Source organism: Phoenix dactylifera, chromosome 14 (genome assembly GCF_009389715.1).
Source record: "Phoenix dactylifera cultivar Barhee BC4 chromosome 14, palm_55x_up_171113_PBpolish2nd_filt_p, whole genome shotgun sequence".
In the NCBI taxonomy this organism is placed as follows: domain Eukaryota; kingdom Viridiplantae; phylum Streptophyta; class Magnoliopsida; order Arecales; family Arecaceae; genus Phoenix; species Phoenix dactylifera.
In genome coordinates this window covers 18,183,321-18,211,181 of record NC_052405.1, presented here as the reverse complement: position 1 = coordinate 18,211,181, position 27,861 = coordinate 18,183,321, and the positions used below count along the sequence as shown (strand labels likewise).

The 27,861-nt window shown below is 34.9% G+C and overlaps 1 protein-coding gene across 4 annotated transcripts; it reads right to left on the bottom strand.

Annotated features, from left to right (window-relative positions):
- On the bottom strand, positions 1–24,104 carry LOC103707310 (serine/threonine-protein kinase OSR1-like). Of its 4 annotated transcripts, none has more exons than XM_026804727.2 (21): positions 23,604–24,104; positions 21,316–21,570; positions 18,046–18,170; positions 17,878–17,922; positions 17,715–17,796; positions 17,425–17,493; positions 17,172–17,342; positions 16,970–17,035; positions 14,701–14,769; positions 14,464–14,607; positions 14,315–14,385; positions 13,281–13,502; positions 8,775–8,884; positions 8,587–8,684; positions 8,454–8,507; positions 3,634–3,753; positions 3,512–3,563; positions 3,376–3,437; positions 542–603; positions 408–459; positions 1–342 (listed from the first exon to the last, which is right to left on the bottom strand). In XM_026804727.2, exons 1-21 carry the CDS (start codon positions 23,760–23,762, stop codon positions 337–339), a joined length of 2,094 nt encoding a protein of 697 aa, XP_026660528.1. In that variant the 5' UTR covers positions 23,763–24,104; the 3' UTR covers positions 1–336. The 4 variants fall into 4 exon arrangements, with proteins under 4 accessions (XP_026660528.1, XP_026660529.1, XP_026660530.1 ...); XM_026804728.2 differs by having other exon boundaries at positions 3,512–3,560; XM_026804729.2 differs by having other exon boundaries at positions 8,466–8,507.
- Positions 24,105–27,861: the final 3,757 nt, after the last annotated feature.

The window sequence follows — 27,861 nt, the reverse complement described above, 5'->3', positions numbered from 1 at the left end:
AGCCAGGAAACCATACAGTTTATATATATTTATATACACACACATATGTACATATTCAAGAGAATTACTCCTTCACCCATTCAATCAGGTGAAGTCGTATGATGATTTACTCTACAAGCCACTACTGCGCTACTGTAAGTTATAAAACATGCAGCAGGATGTACCCTTGAGTAATTCCTAGTTAGAACAAGACATCAATATTTTTAGCCCCATTGTTATCCTTTAACAGTTCATGTCTAACAGCCTTGCTTCTGCATCTTGTCCCTGGTTTATTCCTTTACCTTGCTTTTGGTTTGGGGGGGGGAGGGGTGGGGGGTTAGAACTGTGACATCTGCATCAAACCTGAATTGAAGCTTCGTTAGTGTGAACTTTTGTATCAATGATGGGGGCCAAGCTAACCTACTGACCTGAGCGTTTTTGGTTTTAAGCCTTTGTAGTTCTTCTTGGGTGCATATAAGCCTGTGGTCAAATAAAAATCCATGAAACATCAATATCATGACAATATTATACTTGTCATTTATTTCAGATCATCAGAATTTACCTCCATTGCAGATCAGTGATATCCTGTAATAGCTCTTTCTCCCTTTCATGTGATGCTTCCAGCTGCAAAATGAAGAGAGTTTCAGCATGCAGCTCTACAACAAGGCTTCAAGATAAGCTACTGCCTCATTAGCATGTTCAAAATCTAAGTTCAATAATAGTTTATAAAACTTTGTATTTGCGCCACAAAATGTAGAGGTCGAAGTAGATTGTCTGCCTGTCATAGTAGAACATCTAAGTAGGTCATATGACAACAGTACCAATAAGTAGGTCCCTAGAAGCCACAGGGTATTTCACATAAGCATGTTGAATCTGCTAGACAGCCAGTATAGTTTTTACCTGCCTAAGATGCCACTCATTTTCAGGTTTTTGCTTTCCTGCCATGAAATATGAACTGCTTTCCATGGGTAAAGGACCTAAACCCAGTGCGAATTTTGAGGCTCACTTATCTGCAACATGTCTGGCAGAAACAACTCATTCTCACTGGCAGGAGGCAACCCACAACCATTTCATAGATCTGAATGGGAACCTACTTCATCAGAAGAGTAGGTGAAGCGAAGAAAAAGTGTGCATGTGGGAAGGAGTGAAATGCAACACCAAGAATAAGAGATCTCTCAGAAAAAAAGGAAAGAAGTTTAGAAGAACATGTGCCATTAGAACATAACCAAGTTGTAAAAAGAAATCTCCCAAGTGATTCATACTGAAGAATAACATAGGTAAGCCCTTCAAGGGTACTTGTGACCTAATACCCTGCAGAATTTCTATCTTGAACTCATTAAGAGTATAACTCAGCCTTAGCGCTCATCATAGGGATGGGCGGAGATATACTAAAAAAAATATGCTCTAGCACGATCGCTCAATTAGTTTTGTTTTTACCACATTGAATCTCCTTTATGGGATCTCTAATCACGGAGGTTGGGTATCCACTGTCAATGACCAAATAGTGAGCTTAAGCCCCATCTCCCTCGATGATTCTAGGACTCCACCCCTAGACAAACCCTTGGTTAATTGATCTGCCAAGTTTTTCTCAGACTTACAAATTCTAAGAAAAAAATCACATTACTTTTTTTGAGTTGTCTCACAAATTTATGACAAATCTGGATATGCCGATTCATCTTTTTATTAGTACTCTTTTGATATGTCAGTTCTATCACGACTTTATTATTGTAATGGATTGATATGGCCGAAACTGGCTTAGGTACTAAAGGTAGCTCTGATATAAGATTTTTAATCCACTTTGCCTCAGTACATATGGTATCTAGAGTGATCAACTCAGCCTTTATGGTGCTTCGAAAAATAATAGTTTGCCTAGATGATCCCCAAGCAATGGCAGCAACACCGAGAAGAAAGAGATATCCGGTGGTTGATTGAAGATCAAGAGAAGCAGTAATCCAATTTTTATTACTGTAACCCTCAACCGCCTCAGGGTATCCAGTGTAAAAGAAAGATAGATCAAAGGTTCCCTTAAGATATCGGAATACCCTTTCAACAGCCGACCAATGAGATTGATTTGGAATTTGAGTATATCTACTTAGTCTCCCTACAACATAGGCAATATCAGGTCTTGTCTTGTTTGCCACATATAGGAGAGAACCTATGATTTGGAAGTATCTAATTTGATCAACTATATCATCTTAATTTTTTTTGGGATAAATACATGGATCATAAGGAGTAGATATAGATTTTTGATCAGAGTAACTGAATTTTTGAATCATTTTCTTGATGGAATGAGCAAGGAAGAGAGCTATCCCTTCACGAAATCTGATCAGCTTCATCCCTAGGATGATATCAGCTTTACCTAAATCTTTCATATTAAAGTAATTTGAAAGAAATTGCTTGATTTTATATATGATTTTAAAAGAAGTTCCAAATATCAGAATATCATCGACGTATAAACAAAAGATCACACAACCATTGTTGATGAATTTGGAGTAGACACTTGTCATGTTCATTGATGGAGAAACCAAAGGAAAGGATGGTTCTATCAAAATTTTCATGCCATTGTTTAGGTGCCTGTTTGAGACTGTATAAGGACTTAACAAGTTTGCAAACTTTGTTCTCTTGTCCCTTTACAATGAATCCTTTAGGTTATTCCATGTAGATCTCTTCGTCTAGATCTCTATTTAGGAATGCAGTTTTCAAATCTATTTGATGAATGATCAACTTATGGATGGAAGCAATGGCAAGAAGGGTTCTAAGGGTAGAGATTCTAGCTACAGGAGAATAAATATCAAAATAATCTAAATCCTTCTTCTGGTTATACCCCTTAGCTACTAACCTAGCCTTATATTTTTCTATTGATTCATCAAGTCTAAGTTTCCTACGGAATACCCACTTACAACCTAATGGTTTACTACCTAGAGGAAGATTAGTTAGGATCCAGGTCTGGTTTTGAATAATTGAGTTGAATTTAGAAAAAATAGCTTCCATCCAAAAAGGGGCATCAGGTGAAGACATTGCCTCTGCAAATGTCGAAGGTTCACCTTCAACTAGAAAAGTAAAGAAACATTCACCAAGGTTCTTTTCCTTTCTAGTCTTTGTGTTTATAAAATAAAGATATAGCAGTTTTTAGGCTAAATATTTCCAATAGAGAAATCAGGATTGGTAATATTAATGGCATGATAATGGCCCTTCTGTAAGCATTTCAGGGCCTTTATTTCCATACCTAACATATTAAAATGCATGCTAGAAAGATGCTTAAAGGAATAGAATAGGTCAATAAAAACACACCAATGACTATCTAAGCAATTTTTTTTTTGATCTGAAGTACTGTAAGTCCAGGATAAAACCACAATACTTTGTGCCCGATCCTGGTAAGAGATGATAATTGCTTACCAAAGTTTTCTCAGTTGTAGGGGTAGATGCTGCTATGTATAAACCCTCAGCTAGACGAGTAGCTGTAGCAAAATGACCAATAACTTTATTCCATAAACAAAGGTCAAAACTAAGCTGAGAGATGAAGTGACATTACCTGATGAGTCACCAGTACTCACTTGCTTCATCAAACTAAGGATATTATCCTGCTAAAAGAAAACTCAAAAATTGGCAAGGTAGCCATGAAAAAAAATTATGTTAATAGAAGTCGATCCATACTCTTTGAAGAATGTTTGTCTGCAATATATAATGCAACTGCGGCAAAGTCGGCCAGCTAGGAACAACTGGGGCAGCATCGGATGGTGATGGTAGAGTGCTTGAAGGAAGCTGAGTAATCACCTACATGGTCCAGAATGTCTGTATAAGCCATTCAACAAAACAAGGTGCATGCTTGCCTAATTTTATCAACCTAATCTGATATCATATTTCATAATTGCCAACCTATTTCATCCATTCATAAACGTAGAAAAATTTTACAACAATAATGGCACATAATTTTTACCATTAAACTTTTGAATAATTTCTAGATGCCAAAGGAAGATTAAAGATGATGGTCATTATACTGTATCTCTACTATTATAATGGGAACCCTTGGGGTAGAACTCCATCCCCCCTTTTGACTCCACTTTTAGTATATTTACAAAAGCACCCCTTTTGACGAAGACTCCAACCATGAAAATGGCATGCATCACACATGCCACCTATTAGTTAGATATAACTAACCCTTATTATGTTTAAATTACTTGATCTAAAGGTGCAAATATTCAAATAAAATTCAAATCTGGCTGGTTCCTCTCTCTTCGAGTGACAAGACCATGGTAGCCAGAATCTTCTACCTAGTGTAATGCACTCAATTTGGAATGTCCCCGAAATGTTGAACAGGCATCTACTTCCTAAACATTTCCTTAAAGTGCTTATAACATATCCACTTACCTACACTCACTCACGATTCTAGCAACTAAACACAAAACTTCTGTATGTGCGTGAGCGCATGCACATGCGTGCTTACATCCTCTCGCTCCCCCTTCTCAACAGTCTCAAGTTGTAGACAGCAGAGTTTGTCTCCCTCCTAACAAGTGAGGTTGGGCAACCCCTTCATCTATTCCTCTTGGCAAGGAGTAGAGACTACTCCAAGCAAGGACTAAAGACAATCATTCCATGCAGTATCTACAGCATGTACCATACAAGCAGGTTGTTAGCAGAGTATAATGTATGTTCCTCTGCATCGTGTTGCACTTGTATCAATGTGTATAAGCCCATATCAATGTGCATCTCTTTGATATGGACTGACACAAGTTGAAACATCATGTTCAGGCTGGTATTCTACTTTGGACTTATATCAAACCACCTTGAGCAGCCTAATTTTCTATTGTAGGTGGTAAGGAACTCTTCCCAATTAATACTTTTTCCCTTTTATAAGGATTTGGAAGACCATAGGACATGATCACAATAAAATGACTTCATCAGACTAGAAGTTAAAATTAATGTATATTCCTAAAAGCTTTTCATATTACTATCAGCGATAAATTTATTACAAATGTCCTTACGCTAGTATAAAGAAATTGAAATCATTCCATGTAAATGAATAAAGTAGTGTATCTTAGTGTGCTGGTTGTTGACATTTTTACAGACTTGACTATCTTTCCATGCCAGTTTGTGACAAGTGATAGTATGATATTTGTACTAAGCCCCCTCATCAGCACTGCCACAATATGCAATAGTTTAATCCTTGACCTAAAGTAGAACTCAGGAAACCCTCCATCGATAGAAATATTTTCTTTCCCTACAACAACCGAGAGCCTGTCTTTTAGTTGAAAAGTACCACCAATCCAGAATGAGTTACCTTCTTCTAAGATATAATCATTTAGATTGCATAGAATAGGTTGAATTAAGTTGTTACCTTGGGTTGGCTTAAGTACATGAAGGGATTTTAAAATAGAGTAGGCCTGAGTCTAGGAAAATTTGGTTCAAAGTTAAAATCAGCATCTAGGCTAGGCTAATGAAACTATAGTTTGGTTCTTCATCCATTTAGCTCAGATATTAAGCAAGGGAGTACATATTGACATGGTACAATATGCGCAATGAATGCTAGGAAAAGTGAGAGTAAGAACTAAGAAGGATAACAGCTCGAATTGCGTGAAGGGCATGAAGTACAGAAGGGCCAAAAAAATCTGGATGGAAAGTTCGATGAAGGATTAAAAAGCTCATTTTAAGAATGTTTATCACGAATTAGACCAGATTATGCTTTTTATAGCCAATGTGGACTAATTTCTAGACACCAGTATTCTTTATAGACATTTAAAACTGAAGAAGATGTGCATGGACAGACACATGCAGAGGACGTAGGAATCTAGCACAAACTGGTAATGTCGGTATATAATTAGGATATGGTACACATTGTATCATAAATTTATTCATTTAGATAATTAGACCCTTATGCATATGCACATAAATATAAGATGTAGGATTCTAGCATAACCAACTGTGTGTTGGTATTTAATTACGACATGATACATGCTATATCGTAAAGTGAATACCTACATCCTTTCCATACTTTATTCAATTAGACAACCAGACCCCTAAACAACCGAATGATGACTGCAGAATCCCAACCAGCGCCACATAATATTATCAACTAATAAATTTGGACCAAGTTTTAGTTTGATTTTGTATCATGAAATAAATCATTTGTGATGAAGTTTCAAGTATATTTTGCATGGCAATTAATTCCAATGGGTTTCATCTGCTCAGGAAGAATTGGTTGTATTTGTCTATTATCTAATGGACCTCTTGACAATTCATCCAAGTCTTGATCCACAGGTTTCAGCATGCAATTGAAATAAGTGTTGTGAAGTTGGTTCAATAAAGTAAATTTTAATTCCACAAGCAGATCTTGGAAGATCTACAATCCGACATGGTAAAGGATGGAAATCCATCGATTACTATGGTCATCAACAGAAAGTCAGTAAAGGTAATTTTTGATTACAGTCACACATGGAAGGAAAAGTTAAACATGACCACTGTCAAATTTTAGAAGGGGCTGAGGATTTCTTTCTAGAACAAAATTGCTTCTTTAAATCAAAGTGAATTATATGACATTTATTTAAATGCAGGAAGAAGACCAATTACATGACTTACCTAACTTCTGAACTCACTTATCATAAAGCCATAACCATAACCAGTATGCCTTGTCTGGACTATTAAGGGTTGAATTAACTTATCATAAAAACCAAACAAAATTTAAAATAAATGTTACTTATTATAACTAAATAAAGTCAACATCTTCCAAGTGATAAATGGTTCCATGACTAATCTTTTGCTAATAGATGCACTTAATTCATGGTCATGGGGTTTTTCCTAGAACTATGACAACTATAAATAGATGCACACAAGCCTACAAGGAACACAGAACCTTTGCATCCCAAGACTGGCCTTTTAAATTAACAGTTTTTCCCGTTCGTTCTCATCTGCAAAAAGTGCAGTGATATGTTCATAAATCTTGTCATGATATATTTGGTTTAATTTATCTCTTTCATTCACATGGTGGTAAATATTTTTTTTTGAGAGAGATTGGATGAGAGTCCGATCAATTCATTAAGCAAAAGAATAGATAAGCGGTACAAAGACTTAAGTGAAAACTAACCTAGCTCTTACTCTAAGAAGGGTAACACAACAAACTTATCAGTTTACAAAAGCTTCTGAGGAACAAGGTTAATCGATAAGAGCTTCTTCTTGCGAGGGCAACGTAAAGATGTTTGCATCTCTCTTTTCAAAACTTTCTTCCTCTGAACTTTTGTGGAATCATGAGTCTCTGCCCTTGCTATAGTAATAATAAATGCTGATGTGAGTATCATGCATTATATATTTTCATTATTCTATTTGATCAGCTATGATTTATGCAGTAGATATGTCACTGTACAACAGATATTATTCATGATGTGGCTATAAGTGAGCCAAGGGGGGAAAATACTCAGTGGGACAAGAAATTGTCCAGAATGGTGATTGAAACATCTGTTATGGAAGCAAATGTTGTTGCATGGATTACAAGCTACTACTGGTCAAGTATTAAAAATGAATACAGTTAAAAAAAATTTACAGGTGAGGCTCATTTTGTCGGAGAATGAAGAAATCTCTGTTATCTACAACTAATACAATGGCCCGAAACAATCCTAATCTTATCCCTGGATCAAGATTAGCTAGGATCATAAAAAATCCGTATGATAAATAATGCATTCCCTTGGATCATAAGATCCAACTTAATCATGTTATTTACAAATTAAACCATGTAGAAATCTATTATCTGTAATTTATTTGACCTATAATTTATTTGACTATATGGATCTTATATGCACTTATTGCTAAGAAACCTCAAAAACGCAATATTAGCAAGCCATGGTAGGGCATTTAACTACTAAAAAGTTAAAAAAGAAAGGAAGAAATTCTAAAGTTTTTATAGTTAAAAGCAAGATATGAATCTTAGTATTTTAACAACTATTTGTGGAAACCTTATTTTTTTAATACATATATATATATATATATATATATATATATATATATATATATATATATATATATATATATATATATATATACTTAAAAGGATCACTTAACAGATATATTTGAATTTTGAAATCCCAGAATATAATATCTAAAATTAACTAGACATTATGCTTATTCCATTAGATATGCTAAATATGGGCTTATAATGGTGGACACTAGATTCCTATATGTATAACTCTCTATTTTTCATCCATCAACATTTTCAATTTTTTTCTTTTTAATTTCTAACATTTTGAAAGAAATTGTAAAGAATGTGTTTTGCAATCTGATCCACAATGAAATCTCATCTGCTTCCCTCTATGATTTAAGAATCTATCACCATCTCTAATAACATTGGCATTCATCAATTATACAGATTCAGAAAATGCAAGACTAAATGAGCTGTATTTTAGCAGGAAACAAATTTACATAAAGAAAACTGTTGATGTGATGGCTAGCATATGTTCTTTGCAGCCTGGAAGCTAAATGCAGATCATTACCAAATAACTAACCTGCACACTGTGACTCTTTGGTAGACCGAGAGATGGAAGAGCCTGAAGCAGTAAACGATCATCAAATCTAGGTCAACAATATATAAATCAAATAATTAAAGCTTGATGGTGTCTTGCATGCCTTATCTAAATCAACATTCTCGGATGTGACTTTAAAACGCCCCCTTTGCTGCACCACTGGAACCTTTGATTTTTCGTCAAGATCATCAGCATTTGATGCTGCAACATTGCATCTAGGCTTAAGGATGAAATTTTATGCAAAAATGTGCCCTATGTAATTTCCAATATAACCAAAATTTCTAGACATGCCTGCTGACTTGGATGCTTTGTCTGTTGCTTCAATTTGCAAGTCAGCTGCTGCATGACACACCCAGCCATTGCAATTTTCTGTGTTTTGGAGCAGATTGCATTGCTTCACACTAAAAAATTAAAAGAAAAATAAAGATGTTAAAATCAAAATTTTAAATAGTTAGAGATCATATCAAGATATTTGGTTGAGAAATTTTTTTTAAGAAAAAAATTAAATAATGCAAACTGATTGTGGTGTTTGTGATGATTGTGGATCACAATCATCATTATACAAAAAGAAAAAAAGAAGCATAGTTCCACATTCATGAACAGAAGAATTTCAACAGAAAATGGAGAGGCAAAAGTTGATATCCTCTTCGTCCCCTGTTAAGCAATGGCCTCAGAAACAGAGTGACATGTGGCAATCCTACCTCATCAATTCAGGTTGACCATATCTTACTATCACAACAATTCATGACTAAGCCAAGTGTACCAAGATATACAGGAATAACTCTGTTCTGGCAGCTAAGCCCTCACAGTGGTGGGTAGGAAGATAAAATTGTGATATGTAAAAGAATATGTTAGAAAGCTTGCATGTAACCAGCAAAAAATAATCTAGGCAATCCATACAAATATACAATGAATGGTTTTTATATAATAACATGCGAACTTTGTTGAGACCTCCATGCTTAACTATATGTGGCATATGCCTCACTAAGTTTAGGTGCAACTGCAGTGTTGACCCTAGTATGATTTTGATGTTTACAAAGCCATTGAGGTCATATTGTTGTACTAATGCTTTTAAATTAAGTATTTCAGATGATTTAGTATATAAGTGTTTAAGGAAGAAAGAATTGAAATGTTCTTGATAAGCTTTGCTGTTCAATTAGAAGAACTTGCAAGAACTCAACAAAAGTGTAATTCTGTCTTTTCCAAGATTCAAGAGATGAAAAATTCATATGCCAAGGATTCTAAGTGAAAAGAAATGATTTGCTATGATTCTAGTTTAAGAAGTTCAGTTATAAGTGCAAATCTAACTTAAAGAGGCAATGAATCTATGTTAAGAGTCGACCCAAGAATTCTGGAGCCAACCCTGGCATGATTTGGCACTTGGTACAGGTTTCAAGTCGACCCCAAAAAGTTTGGAGCCGACCCTAGCACGCCCTGTACACTGGCACGGATTCGAGTCGACCCCACCAGAAGTTCGAGTCGACCCCACCAGTCATTACAAAAAGCTTGTTCTTCTGCAACTACTGATCGAGCCGACCCGAGATCTGCTCGAGTTAACCCCAGCTGGTCTGACAGCCTAACGGCTAGTTGCGCATAAGCTTTTTTAAAAGCTCCAATGGCTATAAACGGTTATTTTCTTCAATCCAACGGCCAGTAACGGCTATTTAGAGGTTGGAGAGGTATTTAAGAGCCACTATTCATCTAGGAGAAAAATCTTTTTGGAATATTAAGTGTGCATTCAAGAGAAAAAGCTTGCAAACCAAGAGTTTATTCATTGCTTCAATTAAGGACAAAAAGAAGAGTGTTGAGCAGAGATTCCAAGTGCATTTAAGAGCTCAACCAACCCATTAAAGCGTGAAGCAATCTCAGCAAGGAAGAAAAGCAAAGCGCCTTTAAGCGACATCATTCTTTTCCTTCCTCTGTAGAGCATAATAGTTTTGTTTGCTCATTTAAGGAGCTTTAAATTTCTGAACTATTTATTCTCTTTGTAAGGGTTGTTAGTGAGCCAGGAAAACCAACGGTTAGGGTTTTGTTGGTGAGCCCAGAAAATCAAAGGTTAGGGTTTTGTTGGTGAGCCTAGAAAACCAACGGTGTGGATTTTTGGATTGTGAGCCCGGTAAAATAATCCAGCTATAATCCACGGAATTATAGTGAATTCCTAAGGAGATTCTTAGGGAGTGGACGTAGGTGCCTTAGAGTGCACCGAACTACTATATTTGTTGGTGTTTGGATTGTGTTCCTTTGTGCACCTTGCTTTACTTACCTTCTTGCATTGTGTAGTTGCTCTAGTTTAATTTCTTGCTTGTTTACTTGAGATTGCCTAGAGTTTATATTAATTTTCTTCCACTGCATTTACACCTTTCACATAGGTTAAATTGTGCACATATCTATACAAAAATTTAGGATCAAAAATTTTAGAAAAACCAATTCACCCCCCCCCCCTCCCCTTCCTTGGGTTGTCACCTAGGGCAACATGCAGATTTCCTTTTGTTAGTGTTTTTTTTGTTCCCTGATTTAGTTTTAGGCTACTTCTCACAGATCAGCCAGTTGGCCAAAATTGGAATTCCTAGGGCTATTTTCTGGATATTTAAATGAAGTGGTTTTTCTAAAATAAGAGATAACAACTAAATGAATGGTAAAAATTATATCAACGGGGGAAAATCATGCTATGGGAATTTTTAGAAAAGGATAATGTATAACAAATAAGAATACAAAAGGCAAATGAGGCCAGATGTGCATACTATCATGATCTTTCCAAAAGTTAGGATTCGGAAAAAGCAAGACAAAGGTCAAAAAAGGGACATATAGATCAAGTTGGATGCAACAAAAATAAGGACATAGAGTTTTAGTCGAAGATGGTCAGATTTGAGAAAAATGGAAGACTTACTTCTAAAGCTTATTTAAAGAGGACACTACATGAGTGAACTTTTTCAAAGAATAAACAACATTGGCCTCAACAGTTATGCCATCGTTCAATTTGGAGAATTGAAAAATCAAGGATCTTCGACAAAGAGGCTTGATACAAACTTTTAAAATATATTTTTAAAAAAAAGATGCAGAAGGATGAGGGTTTAGGGAAAGACGAAATACGAACTAAGGATGCCAATTCGTGCGAGAAAGTAGGTTTAATTGAGAAGCAGCTGCATGCAATTTAGATAATAAGGAGAATACCATATAATAGAAGTGTCTAGACTCACACCTATATGAGAAAAAGTGATATGCAAAAGTGTACAGATATCAGCTAAATAAGTCCCTTTAAAGTTATAGTATAGGGTGGTAGGAAGAAAAATTAAGAAAGAACAATTTCATGAGTTAATTTGCCTTTATGCTAGGCAGGTCAACAATAGGAGGCCATTTGCTTTCTTAGGCAACAAATGGAAAGACTTTGAAAACATAAAATGAATTTGCATGTGGTTTTTGTTGACTAAAGACAATATGACAGTACCATCAAAGGCACTTTGACAGACGTACGTGAAGCAAGGTGTGTGTTCAAGACATATATAATGGAGGAATGAGAGGCATTAGAAATCCTTGTAGTAAGAGGGTAAAATTTAAATGGTAATTGGTAAGCCTACACTGAGGATTGGCACCAAGTCTGTTTCTATAGAGTTTACAGATCAGACGAGGCCAAGGTTAAAAATTAAACTGGAACTATAAAGAAAAGGTAATCAAAAATATTAAACTAAGTTATATGAAATGTGATTTAGACCAACAAGAATGAAAATGAAGCCGTAGTCTTAATCGATGTTCACAGGATATCACAATTTGACTGTTGATATTATATTGGATATACTGTACAAACATTACAGAGATGATGAAAATATATCAAATAGAATTATGGACATGTATGAAGTGGAGAGGTACTTCAGAGTGTTATATGGTTAGTGCATGCCTTTGACTTTATTCAAAAATGAGATAATTAAGTTCCACATATGATAAGATATTTAACTGTAAAATGAATTTGGACTGAAGAAAGAACATAATGAAAATTTCATTTTTAGAAACATTCACATTTGCAAGGGTCCATATTGGTGATAAAACATCCGTTCTTTATTATCTACAAGAGTTCCACTTCACTATATCTTGGTATTTATTCAAGCAACTTTTGAATGCCACGGATCAAAGAGTGTCTCTGTTTCATTAAAACATCTTCACGGAAGAGACTTATAATCTATGCAATCTGAATCGACAACTATTTCAAAACATCATTTTAAAAGATACAAGTGTTTTTTGTTTTAATTTTCATCTTTTTTTTTTGAAAAAACATGCGACAATTCATGATTTCTTAAAATTATTTTTTAATCCTGCCCATGATAAACATATAAATTTACATATATTTGTTATTTAAGCTAAGACTTATGCAGTTTATCTATAAAAATAAAACATTTTTCAGGTTATAGCTCCTAAAGATCAAACACAAATTCGGGCTTTTCCCTATAAAACTACATAAAAAACTGTTTGTCAAATTCAACAAGAAAATGATGACGACAATCTGCCTTCACATATTTCTATCGCATATGAATTCATAAATCTCCAAGTAAGGACAGCAAATAAAGAAGCATAAGCTTGTTTGGTGATTAAAAAAACATAACGAGATAGATAACTTTTAATTTCAAGTAGAAAACTTCTATTTGGAGAACAATAATCAAAAAGCAGAAAGATAGAAGCGTATTAGAAATTAACAAATTCAGATCAATGTTTGAAAATAGTTTGCAAGAAAATGAAGGTAAAAATATCTTGTAACATATGTCGCATATGTTGTTAATTCTAACATACTTTAAGGGCAATAAGCCAAACCTTTCTCCCCTGCATGATGGAATAATGTCCGATGAGCATGAGCTGGTTGAGAGCTTTCGTTCATGACGAAAGTGCAAAAACATATCGTCCCAATGCTTTTCATTATTATCTAACTCACAATTTGCAGTATTTTCTATTTCATTGCCATGGACCTGCAAGCTATTCTGCTGAGAATTTTGGCCATTTAAAATATATTCACTTTTAGAAACATTGGATCTGACTCTGGAATAAAATATATACAAACTTGTGTCAGTAGAACGACTATTTGACATGAACAAAGCAAATGAATAACTACTTAGCAAATACATTTGATGATCAATAAGTAATATTTGCCCCTGAAAATTTTTAAATTATAACTGAACAAATTAAGTAAATACAATAAAAATATGACACATAACATAGCTCTACAATTTAATGTAAAATCGTATATGTATGTCACACAAGGATTCGTTTGGTTTGTAAAAAGAATTTTTCCTCATAGGAATACTTTTTCTAGGAAGCTGATTCCTGGAAATATGACGCTTGGGAAAATGACTTTGGCATGTTTGGTTTGCCATGGGAAAATAACTATTCTGGAGTAGCTTATATTTGATTGAGCATCTACTTTTTTGGAAATATTGTGTAAAATTCTATTATACTCTTAATAAAGGAAAAGAACTTATCTATGATTTTGATGGCTCAAGAATAGTTTTGAAAAAAAACTAAGGATCCCAATTTCCAACTAGTGGGAAAGTAGCTTTCTCATGTTCCTCATGGGTTTTTCTCTCCCATGAAATATGGGAATCTTATTTCCAACTTTCCGATCTGTCTCCTTTGAAAACTTCAATAAAAAAAGAGGCTTTTCTTTATTTTCCCATTGACCATACTTTCCCTCCTTTTCGTGCAAACCAAACGAGTCCATAATATATCTGTGAATGGAGAAAAGGCATGTGAATGCCAACTTACAAAAGGAATGGTAGAACAAAAGGGAGGCTTCATGCAGAGACTGGAAGAATGACAAAAAAATGAAAGATTCATGAAGGTCAAAGAATGACCTTTGAAATTTTGCAGATTGTCCTGGTGATGGAAGGGGGTCTACTTTTTTCTGCAGATTTCCATCATTATCCTGCAAGCTACCAATTTTTTTAGGAATTTATAAAAGATAAGGAGCTTTAACATATTTTTGCGGAAGATTAACACTTACCACATCAACATCATCCTTAATGGAGCAACTTGTGATAGGGGGCATGCCTAACGGCAAGCTTTCATGCAAAGGTTCAAGCTCAAACAAAGAATTTGGGCATCCTTCTGGATCTTGACCTGGAACATTTTCCTTATTTTCTGGAATCTGGGAGAGCATTTACTAGGTCATATTTATCAGAAAAATCTCTAGTAGACTGAGACTGTCCTAACAAGGTTGCAAAGAAAGTCGCATACATACCAGCGAAGCCTGAGCCTTTAAGTCTTCCATGTCAAAGTTCCAACTGCTGATTCCTCTTTTATATTCATTCTACATGTAAGGTGAAACAAATTGTCATATCCAGGAATTTCTTCAGAAGTATCATAAAAATTATAGACCAAGGATTAAGTATAAACTGCAACTCATGATGAAAGCAAATGTTTGCTTATATTGTATTGTTTATTACTAAGCACCAAAAATTAGATAAGATACTTCTAATAAGAAGAATTAAACCACCAATCAAGTTAAGAATCCAATTGTAATAGAAGAAAAAATACAATTCATGGAATAAAATATTAATTTTGTTACCACAATTTGGAGACGCACAAAATGGAAATGTAGATAGGGCCTAAGCCATCAAAAAGATAGGGAAAAAAAGTATGGAGGCCTAAAATGATTACCTATAACCAAAAATGGGATAAAATAAGAAGAATTTTTATCAATTGGTATAAATACACAAGAACCAAATGATAATGTTGTTGTTGTTGATGATGATGGTAAATTAATAATTGTATGATCAAAGATTGTACAAGTTATGGTTCCAAAATGAGCAAAAACTATATTTTGAACCCATATTCATCATTGAGCCATGTATTCATTATAGTTTATAAGTTGTTGAAGACTACTTTATCTAGGCATTGGGCCTTGGCCCGACCTGAACCCAGCCTAGCCCGGCGCATGCTCAAGTCTATTTACCATGCGATTTTATGAAGGCCCGCTAATTATATCATGGACAGATAAACTCCAAGAAGTGGCCATCTGAGCTACCAAGAAGAGGTTTAAGGCATGCATGAATTAAACATAATCGTCCTTTCTTCTTCATGTCCATGCAACCGAGAAGAGGCTTTTCTTTCTAGTTCTTTGTCTTGATTCGTCTATGTTATGAACTCTTGAATGGTCAGACTTATTTGTGGAAAAAAAAATTGGCCTTGAGTCTTGACAGTCTATTATCAGTAAACTATTTGACATTCAGAACTACAATACTCATATATCAAGAGCCACATCACCTTCATAGAACATATTTTCCTCTTTACTACATATTTCATTTTTTTCTTCTATTTAAACTTCAATGCAACAAGCACACTCCATTATTAGATTTTTCATTCATGCAAATAGGAGATTTGACTAAAATAAGGTTCATACCAAAGTGCACCTTTGCTAGCATAGAGATTTGCTGCTGCATGAGTATAGTTTAAAGTATTAGGCTGCTGCTATGAATCAAAGAGCTAAAAATTGTCTGTTATTAGTTTCAGTGCAGAAAATAATGTTGACCTGCTAGGCTACTATGTGCTTTGTATTTTCTGTTACTTTACAATATTTGGGCAGAAATATTTCTAAATTTCTTAGAAAACTTTACTGCTGTACTAAGATTGCCTTCCTGCTGTTTCTGGTCCAAATATCACAGTTTTCATAAGTATTGTGATTTATGATCACGCTGCAGTAGTTTCTTGAGTGGATAACAAAGCGAACAACCTAGCCATTGTTAGTGATGCTTCATTGCATATAGTGAACATAATTGTGGAGCCTGCAGCCTCTTCTTCGCCATTTTAATAATATAACTTTTATCCACAGGATGTGCCTCAGAGCAGTAGACGGACAAGTTTGCTATGCCAAACAAGTCTTACTTAAAATGCAGGCCAACATTCAAGTTTTATTACTGATAATGATATCACCATCCAAATAGAAAGAAGTTAGAGGTAGAATGCCCACATCAAAATACAGGAATCAGAAATGAACAACTTGGGTGCCACCATTATCATAACCTCATAAAAGATAATTTATTTGCAATACCTCTATCAGTGTCTGGATTGGAACTATAGGTTCAAATTAGTTGAAATTGTGGTAGAAGGAAAGACAAAAGGGGCAAAAACAAGAACACTTTTCTCCATCTCCCAATCTAAATATTTGTCTCTCACCAGCACATCCTATAAATCCCAAATTCCCCCACCTTTCACTTTTATATCCTCCTAATAGTTACATCAGGCATAGAAATGTCGAGCGAAAACACCATTATATGACGATATAATTAGTTCATATCAACTATAATGTCTAAGGTTTCCTATGAACAATTTGTCAATATATATCTATATCTATATATATATGTGTGTGTGTGTGTGTGTGAAACTTTAGGATTTCTTATCATGAGATAGGCAGTGCATAAATAATGCTCATTCTGATTAATGTCTATGTGTTTGTAACATCCTTAGCCCCTACCAAAGAAAGAGATTTGATAGCTCTGGTCAAAATATACCTGCGACATCTCCTCCTTCTCCCCATCCAGCATTTTCTTTTGTGCAAATAAATCAGCTTCCTTTTGCTGCATTCAGGTAAACATATTATGTCAGTATATTAAACCAAACCAGACATAATTTTTTTTCTTTAGAAAAAAAAAGAATTAATTGGAAGGTTGTATATATGGATCATGAAACCAACATAATTCTCAACGACTCAACCTTTAATGCTTGAAAACGATCACCAAGAGAAGGCAATCCCTCCAAAATTTTCCGAACAATGTAATCATGGGATCTTGCTTGCTTGAAGAATGGCTGTTTTAACAGCTTCTCTGCAGTAGGCCTTCTTGAAGGATCTTTTACCAAGCACATAGCAATCATATGCTTAAAAGACTGGAGAGAAAGGGCCTCTATGAGAAAGGATTATTTCAGACAGAGAGTGCAAATCTAAATGTACTGGTAACAAGAAACACACCTTTGAAAACTTCTTATCTTTTTTATTATCAAGTGATGGGGGAGCATTTTGCAAGGTCATGAGCAAGACCTGCTAAGCTAATTTGATCAGGAACAATACTATTTTGGGTATATGTAATCACTTTGTTGCATCACTTTATATGCCACCTTCCTTGCAACACTCCTGATTTGTCCATCGAGGTGGCTCTGACATAAATCCAAACTTCTCCAGTGGATTCTATGAGGAGCCAGATATTGACAAATCCAGTATATGTTGCAAGCGAGGAATAGGATTTTGAACAACAGAAGTACCTTCATTGGAGGTTGTGATGAAAAAGGAGCATGCCCATGAGCAAGCTCTAAAGCAGTTATTCCGAAAGACCAGATATCTGCCCTGCAAATTGCCAAATGCATTCATGATGGGGAGAAAATGACTACTACAACAGTGCTGAAGAAAAAAAATGGTGATCCTAACTTGAAATCATAACCCTTTTTTGGCTCCATCACCTCAGGTGCCATCCTGAAAGGGAACAAAGATTTCCAAAAATTAACAATCTACAGAAGACAATAAACTTATGGTAACCCACATAAAATAAATAACATGCAAAAATATTATATATTAAGAAAAGAAAAAAATATGAACCAGCATGGCGTCCCCACAAATGTATTCCTCATCCGCTGCCTGTCAGCCGAATCAAAGAGGCAAGCAGAAACCCCAAAATCTCCAAGTTTCACTTCCCCACATGCATCAACCAATATATTTCCAGCCTACTTAGGAAGAATAAATTCAGTAAAACTGCACTAGGAAATTAGATATATGTTTTGAACTCTAAAACTTGACAAAGTTGGTCACTATAACAAAAAACAGTTGTGCAGCATTTAAAATAGTATACAGAGCAAATAAAGCCAATACTAGTGAAGAGAAATGTGGAAGGAACAGAACATATAAAATTCTTATAGACATGCTTCACTTCTGATGATAATAATAAAGAACCTACATTTCTCTATGAACCTGAATCATTGGACTCGGGAATCAATACTCCTTCGAGTAATATCCGAACCTTGAAAAGAATGTTTTCATATCGATCCTAATGTCCAGGATATGAAGACAATAAATGAATAGATAGACTTTCATGATTTACATGAGGATATTACCACGACAGTGGAGTCTGAAGGAAAGGGTGAAGGAAACTGCCCCACTACCACTTTCATGCTGGTGACACAGTGATTGATGGAAAGGGTGGTAAACAAGAGAGCATCAATTTTCATCAATAAATAAATAAATAAAAAGATGCCATCAGCAATAATCTACTGGATAGAGAGAGGGGTGAAGGAAACTGCCCCACTACCACCACATGCTTTTATTATTTTCTTTACCAACTTAAAATATTTAACCTATCAAAACTTGAGGGTGTGCAAGAAACATAATTTACAAAAAAGGTTATCACATATGTGTATCCTTTGATACTCATGCATATCATCTCACATATCATCATATGAAGGATCATGGGAACTATAACTTCAAAATATAACCACATACTTATTGCATATTGCAAGCTTTCTTACATGTGCTTACATGGGATCCTCCATGATGCTTGAGAGAGGAGCTTCAGAGAATCTACATATAACTCTTACCCTCCACCTCAATTTCTCATCCATACAAGGGCACTTATCCCAAAGTTCAACTCAGCGAAATGCTAACACTATTTCTTGCAACTCCACAACCATGCCCTTCACTATCTTGAGAAATACATCTCACACCAACTTTTGAACATGGGAGACAGCTGGCCATTTGATCATGTGACCCATGCTTTGGTCAATTAAATAAAAGGAAGATCAAGATTTAAGATAACAACAAATAACATCACCAAATATTGGAAAGTGGTTATCCTGTTTCCTACTAACAAATATAATTGAGACATGTAGAAATGTGAGGGAACTTAAATTTCAATTTAAAGGAAAAAGAGTACCATGTGGAAAAATGGAATCGTGAATAACTTACAAAAGAACTAGGGCATCATATGGAAAAAGTGAACCAAGAAGCCACACCAGAAACACACCGATCAGTTTCGCAACACTTATTAGTGGGATTTCTTTTTAAAGGGTCATAACCTCCCTCTTTTTCCAGAAGCACTATGAATCACTTTTATCAGACTCAAAATCAGTGCACTTATCTTCCCTTTCCTTACCTGATCTGCTATATATTCTTGCTTATCCTCTTACTCTTACTATTTTCTGTTCTTAATCTATTGCAATATTTCTTTATAGGATAGACTGCAACCTTGCCTTCATTGTTATTAAATTGTTTCTATATGTTATTGCTTACTTAGAATCGCTATTATTATTTTCATGATTGTACTAAAAGTATTCTCTATCTTCGGGAACTCCATTTACTTGGAAGTTTTTAAGTTTATTTAAGGCATTAAACAACTCAAATCAAGTATGTCATAATAGTTTTTTGTTAATTTTATCATGTTTTTTGGTGATTGATTAACAATAGATCATGGATAATTGATTGTCATTTATCAAGGAAAAAGGAATTTTTGGCACAGCTATCTGTCTTACTAACTGTGCATGCCAATCGATGATTAATTGCATCAACAATAATCATTTGTCATCAACGTGATCATGTAAATAAGTTGACTCTGAGTTCTTGCTTGCCTCAATGAAGATGAAACACTTCAATTGTGAAAGCAATAGCAAATTATCTTAATTGTCAATATCATGCCTTCATTTTTTTAAAGAAAAATTATTCGTATAGCCAACTCACAACCTTCATTGATTTGTAGAACTCCTAAAGAATTAATCAAAAGCTTAATGAATCCAAAGTTATTTGGATATGACAAGGAAAAAAAATTACAGCAAACACTATTAAATTCAAAATGATTTGTACCCTGATAGAGGAAAGGATAACAATAAAGAAAGGAGGAGGTAAGAGAAAGAGCAAGAGAAAGGATGAGAAAAAGGGTAAGAGAGAGGGAAAAGGAAAATGAAAGACCAAAGACTAATTTCCAGTCTGATAAAATGAGTTATCAAAGAATCTGAGAGCTCTGTCCTTTAAATGGACATCCTGTTAGGAACTGCTCCCTGTAACCATATGGAGTTATTTTTGTTTCCTCAACTCTCTGGAAGTTAGTTGTGGTTCAATTTCTACAACTAGTCCTCCACTTCTTTTGGAAGATATTCATGATTCAGTTTCTCCACATGATATTCCCTTTTTCTAAAATTCAAATTCAAAATTTCTCTCATTTGTATGCATTTCCTAATATAATATTGAGTAGAAATAGGATGATACTTGTTCAATCCTTGAAGATGCCACGTCTTTTCACCTTAAGTTTTTTTGTTTTACTCAATTGCCTGAAAATTGTTCAATTAATCAATTGGCCAACTTCCTCAAATGATTGGTGATTGGTTAATTTATGGTGCAAATACTACAAAATAATGTCAGCCAAATGTTTGAATAAAACCCAGAAGCCCTATGTCAGCACAAAAACATATAAAAGCTTGCAAATAATATTAAAGTTTTACTTATAATTGACAAAAAGCTACATTACCAACCTAATGCAATACAATCTTAATAAAGCAATTTTCTCTAGAGCTGTTGAAGGAATAAATGATCATTGAAAAGCAGAGAGCAAAATAAAAAAGTTCAGTAAGACCACGAAACTTCTGACAAGCTATGTTATTTTGCCACAAATGCTTCAAATGGACAACATAGGCTTAAGGCAAGTTGCTTATCAAAAAAGTGAACAACTTGCATCATTTACTGGCAAGTTTTTTGTTATACAACTGCATTACTTAGAGAAAAATTTATGGAAAATAGAATATTGTTAGATAGTCTTCAAGGATATAATGCATCTTTTTCCCCCTCAGATAACCTGAAAAAATTAAGGATAAAAACATAAATAATTACCTTGACATCACGATGTATATGCCCTTGACGATGAAGATACACTAGGCCTTTTAATGCTTCACGTAAGACTGTTGCAATGACAACCTCCTCAAAACCATTAGGATAGTTAGACTTCATTATATGAAGACAAGAGCCACCAGACATATATGGCATGACGACCCACAAATTATGATCATTGACAAAGGAACAATGTGCCTTGAGAACATTAGGATGGTCAATCAAAATCATAGTCTGGGCCTCACGCGAAATGTTATTCTGCATACAACAATAAATGAATTTGATACCCTTCAACCTTGGACAACAATAGTTGACATTGTAATAAATTGAAAAGAAGTCACATAGATAATGACTAACTTTTTTGGATTCCATGTAAAAGCAAGATAGTATCAACATAATTTCAGCTGACATCAAAAGAATGTTATCAGTGTGGCCTTGTGATGATGGGACGCAGCAAGATTTGTATACAAAGTCTAAGTATGAGCATGCTGTAAATTTCTTCAAATGAAATGCATGGAAATTAAAAATAGAAAATTGAAGTATAGTTTGAATCAAGGAAGGCAAAACCACGCCGAACCGGCCGGTTTGGGACATGCCGAATTAAACCGGTTGGCTACTGGCACGATTTGAACCATGATTCGCTGTACCGGCCCGAACTGAGCGGTACAGAGCGTATGATACTGTATCGGTACTTAGGATAGGTGGCATACCAATACTAAATATGCCGAAAAGACCCCGTACAATACTGTACCGACAATGCTAGTATGGCGCCGGACCCCCCCCCCCCCCCCCCCCCCCCGCGTTTCAATGGTTCCTCGCCTTCACCCTACTTTTTGCATTATCATCTCTCTCCAGAGCTCGAGAACTTCACCTCGCCCCGCACTTGGACCTCACGAGAGGCATCAAAGGTACATGTCCTCATCCCCACTCTCCCTCCCTCTCTCACACACATGGAGTGGTTAGGGTTTCGAGCCCTGCGCCCCTGAAGACAAGGTCTTTGGAACCCTCTCTTTCTCCTTCTTCCTCTCTCTCTCTCTCTCTCCCACCCTATCCCTCTCTCTATCCCTCTCCTTCCCCTCCCCTCTCTCTCCCTCTTCTGCTCTCTCCTTCTCCCTCTCCTCTTTTTTTTTTTGGTGCTGCTGTCCCTCTCTCTCTCTCCTGCTCTTCATTTCAGAAGAGAGGAAAGTGGTTTAGAACCCTTTTCATTTTTTTGTTTTCGGATTTTGAATTGAAGTTGGCACATTTTTTGCCGACTTTAGTTCAAAATCTGAAAATTTTAAAAAATTAAAGAGGCCAAAATGCTCCCAGTACGGTACGGTATAGATCCATATGGTACCATACCGGTTGCCGACCAGCGTAGGTCCCAATACCCGTTTTGAGAATCTTGGTTTGAATAAATCCACATCTTTTTTGAGCAATACCCAGGATTTGAAACCTGGACCTTCTCCTCCACATCAACTAATGCTTTCGGTGCAACTTGTGATACTTGAATTTCTTTAATATCAGTAACATAAGGATTAATTTATGTGCACAAATAGTAGTAGGACCAGTAGAGAAGAAAAGGATGTGTTGTAAGCCCTAATAAATGCTTTCATCACCCCTGTGGAAAATAGAAAAGGTCCCTCCAGGTATTTCATAATGTCAAATAATAAAACAAACATTAAACCTATGAAGGAGATTGTACAGTAAAGCAATATATGCAGAATTTTCCTTCTGACAATTCATTATAAGGAACTTAACTAGTCAAATATCAGGTCCCTTAATGAAAGGATTACATCAAACCAAATCAAATTTATTCTCTCTGAAGTTAGGCGGACTACCTTATGCATGAGGTTGATCGAATCATTACTATGTTCAAGAAACAACCCCACAATATTTCTCAAACTCAAAATAATGGAGGAAAGTGTAGTTCCCTAGACGTTCATAATATTTTTTCAAAAACCCGGCTAAATATATAGATAATCCACCATGCTCCAAGAATACAGCTTTTATTGATTTAACGAATTCATGTGTTATAAGAGTTTTCATGTGCAACAGTGAAGAAAACTTAGCATTCCATTTAATTTTATAAAGACAAATATTTGAAGAAATACTAAAGGTAAACGACAATGTTTAGCCACCGGGTGGATTTATTAAGTACATAAAAATCGTACTTAAACTAGATCCAGTAGCATCAAATAATCCCCAATTCTGCGTCCAAAATCACATCTTGCTATACTAATCCCAGAATTCAGGATTTTAAAAGCACAAAAGTTTGATATATAGCTGATGCTGCACCCGAGGAAACTTACGAGATCGCTGTTCTGTCTCTCAAAATCAAGGACCTTGATCGCCACGATCTCATCGAAGGGAATACACCGAGCGCGATGAACTGCGGCGCTAGCACCCTCTCCAACGATCTCAAACAACTCGTAATCCTCTGCGCGGATCGGATACTTCTTCCTCTCCATTATTCCGCCCACGATTCAGCTACCCGGATCTCTCTTTCTTCTTCGAAGACCTTACAACCTTTAAACCGATCCAGAACGAGAGCAGACGGCGATCCAAGATGGAGAAAAGATGGGGAGAGAGAGAGAAATCTGGATTCCTAGGATTCAACGCTCACAAGCGCGGATCTCGGCATTGGATAGGAATGTGGAGGGTAGAGAAAAGGGGAAAGGTTGTGGAAACCCTTCCGTGGATCTTGGCTTTACCCGAGCTTTCTCGTGAGAGAGAGAGAGAGACCGTGCGGTTCGGAACGTCCCTGAGATAGAGAGGAGGATTTGGATTCGGAAAAGCCCGCGACTTACAACCAAAGGAGATAGCCATTTAAACGAGTGCACAGAAATTCTTATATGGTTATTAGATCTTCTGCCTATAATTCTGTGCGGAGATATCGTGTCCGCTCGTTTTTCGCATCACCGGAGAGAAAGACTTGATACCGAATACGTGGCCGGAGATAAGAGAATGGCTCCCGTTATCCGCATATACATACATATACATATATATGCACACACGAATGTAGAAGCACAGCTGCACGTTCATCTGGATTTAGAATTTGGCTTGATGACTTCTTCCAGCTTGCAGCTGAAGGATTTGACAGTTGGATGCTTTTCCTGCACGTGACTTTTTTTATTTCCGGAAACGTTGTTTTTCTGGTATTTAAGATTCGTGTGCAGGATCGTATGGATGAGATTAGCTTGGTAAACAAAACCAAGGTTTTATATCGGACCCGAAGATACTGATGATGATATTTTTACCAGCGAATATTTTTTATTTATATTTTTAAATAACTTTTTTAATAAATTTTATAATTTATATATAAATATAGTTTTAACTAAATTCCTAGTTTTCATATCAGGGGAGATCTCAAAAAATCTAAGTTCTGTCCAAATTTTCTCACTTACCATATAAGCCGAGATATCAATTCAACTCATTCTAAAAAAGTTACCAATATAATAATATACTAAGATTTTAAAAAAATTTGGAACAAAGTATGAGTATTTGCTTAGGTCATATGTAGTTACAATATAGTTTATCAGGAAGGAGAAAAAAAAATAAAATATTCTAAAATATAACAATAAACTTTTCCATATTTGTAGGTCTTTTTCTAAATAAAAAATAAGATTTATGCATATTCTCTCTGCAACCAAGTTTAAAACTCAAAAAAAAGAAGAAAGAAGAAAAGGATGGAAAAAAGAGAAAAACTTTAGGGCTCGTTTGGTTCGCGGGAAAAGAAAGGGGGAAAGTGTGGTCAAACGGGAAAGTAATGATATGCCTCTTGTTTGGTTGGAGTTTTCAAAGGAGAGAGAAGGAAAAATGTATTCCCCATGGAAATGTGATTCCCAATTTCATGGGAAAGTTGCTTTCCCATGTTTCACATGGGAAAGCAACTTTCCCATGAGGCGGAATCACTCCATTTTACTTTTTTCCAAAAAGTCCTTTCAGCATTAAAGAAGCATTAAAGAGGCATTTAAAACCTAATTTTTATAAGGGTTCATAATAGGAATTATATATAACTTTCCTAGGAAAGTGGATGGCCAACCAAACATAAGCACCTTGGGAAATTTGTCACTTTCCCATGGTCAACCAAACATGCCAAAAGTACTTTCCTAGGCATTCTCTCCTAGGAATTTGTTTCCCAGGAATCATGTTCCTAGGAAGGAAATGCTCCTGCGAACCAAACGAGCCCTTAGGATGTCTAACCTATAAGGAACATTTTCAACTCTAAGCTAAAATAGTATGTCTTTTTTCAGCCCTCCCTTAAGCAACCCAAAATAAGAATGATAATAGCAAAATTAAGGTGGACAAGATCTCACATTTCAATAGCATTTAAAACATTAGATGTAAATGCGAGATGAGAGTATAAACTTCTTGCGTTAATTCAATCACATCTTATTATACAAATCATCTGTAGATTTCCTATGATCCAAAAAGATATGCATGCCACCATCACCTATAACGATGTGTGAACATATTATAAAGAAAAGGAAAAAGATGATTGTTTCCTCTGTTTATGGTAACATGACTCTATTTTTTAGGGCTCTTCCTGATAAATCTTTTATGGATAGAGGTATGTTAAATCTTAAAAGAGATGGCTAACAATGGTAAAAAAGTAGCTAGAGAGATATTAGGTGATTCAAAGAGAAAAGGACCATCCGATAATGAAACTTTGCGGTCGAAAAAGAAAGTTCAGTTAGTAATCAAGGTTAGAAAAGAGTATTATAGAAGAATACCTAAATGTAGGAATAGAGAAGCCTATGAAAGTTACAAGGTATCCGAGTAAGGAGTTAAAAAGACTGGTATGAGAGACTAGATTCAAAATGTATAAAGAGTTATATCACAAACTAGAAACTAACAATGGGGAGAAAGATAACTATAAGATTGTAAGATTCAGAGAAAAGAAAAGTACAGACTATCAAAGATGAAAAATCAAAAAAAAAAAAATAAAGATGACGAGTTCAAAAAAAGATGGAATTATTTTAATAAACTATTCAATAAAAGCCATGTAAATGATTAGGGTGCATTACTAATTTCATTGAGAATAGAAAATATTATGTATATACACAAAATTATAGTATATGAGATAAAGGAAGCTTTGAAAAAGATGAAAACAGAAAAAATGGTTGGACCTAACAGAATTCTTATTAAGTTTAAAAGTGTTTCAACGACGTGGAAGTAACTTAGTTGACTATTTATTTGACAAGATTTTAAAAACCGAGAAGATGCTTAATGAATAAAAAAAGAGTACTATAGTACAGATTTGTAGAGTAAAGATGAAATTCAACATTATTCTAACTATCATATTTTAAACTTATGAGTTATATTATAAAACTTTGGAAGAGGATGATTGAACACAGATTAAGGTGCGACATAAAGATATCAAAGAACCAATTTGATTTTATGTCGGAAATGTCAACTATGGAAGTTATTTTTCTTCTTTGAAGGTTGATAAAAAAAATATAGAGGAAAGAGACCAAATCTACATATGATTTTATTTATTTAAAGAAAACATATAATATAATTCTAAGAGAAGTATTATGGTGGATGTTAGAAAAGAAAATAGCTTTTGTTAGGTACATTAATATGATTATGGATATGTATGAAGTGGTTACTAGAATGAAAACTACTGACAGTAAGAATAGTAACTTTGTGGTTAGAATAGGTTTATACCAAGGATCTGCTCGTAGACCTAATTTTTTTATGCTAATTATGGATGAGTTTGTTAGACATATTTAAAAGATATTTCTTGGTGCATGCTATTTATGATTGATATAGTTTTAAGAGATGAAATTAAGGTTAGAATTGCGAGTTTCAAGTTAAGTAGGATCAAAAAAACGAAATACATGAAATATAGTTTAGTAAAATTAGAAATAGAAATAAAAATGAAATAAAAATTGAGGATCGTGAAGCTCCTAAAAGGAATCATTTTCACTATTTAGGATCGATTATTTAAAAAGAATGGGAGATTTAATAGAATATTATCCATAGAATTAAAATAGAGTGAATAAAATGGAGAAATACAACTAAGATATTATGTGATTGTAAAATACATGCTAAGCTGGAAGAGAAATTTTATAAGATAACAATACAACTAGTTATGCATTATGGTATAGAATGTTGAGCAATTAGAAAACACGTATACAAGCTTAGTATTACATAAATAAGAATATTGTAATAGAAGTGTAATAATCCATAAAAATATAGAATAAGAGATGAAATCACTAGTAAAGGTAGCACCATTAGAGGACAAGTTCGTTGTTTGAACACATAAGAATGATTTGATATATGTAGAAGGAAAGATGGATAAAGATGAATCAAAAAACATATAAGTTAAAGTAGTAATGAAAGATTTGATGTCACTACATCCTTTATAAAGTAGGGTCCTAAACAGAGCAAAGTGGAAGAAAAGAATTTTGCGGCCGATCTCCAACTAATTTGGAATTAAAAATTAGTTGAATTGAGGCATGTCAAACCTCAGTTCTTTAACTTTTATAATCCTTCTCTAAGAACCTATTTTGTGTCTTCCATTCTTAAAGTAGTGAACTCCATGCACAGCTCAGAATACCA

Excerpts from the sequence above, each read along its gene's own strand:
- LOC103707310 (XM_026804727.2), bottom strand. The coding sequence starts at position 23,762 with ATGGAGAGGAAGAAGTATCCGATCCGCGCAGAGGATTACGAGTTGTTT. Across the intron at positions 21,571-23,603 it reads AGAGACAGAACAGCGATCTC|AATAACATTTCGCGTGAGGC; the intron begins GTAAGTTTCCTC and ends TGTTGTATGCAG. Across the intron at positions 14,770-16,969 it reads AGAAGGAGGAGATGTCGCAG|AATGAATATAAAAGAGGAAT; the intron begins GTATATTTTGAC and ends CCTTACATGTAG.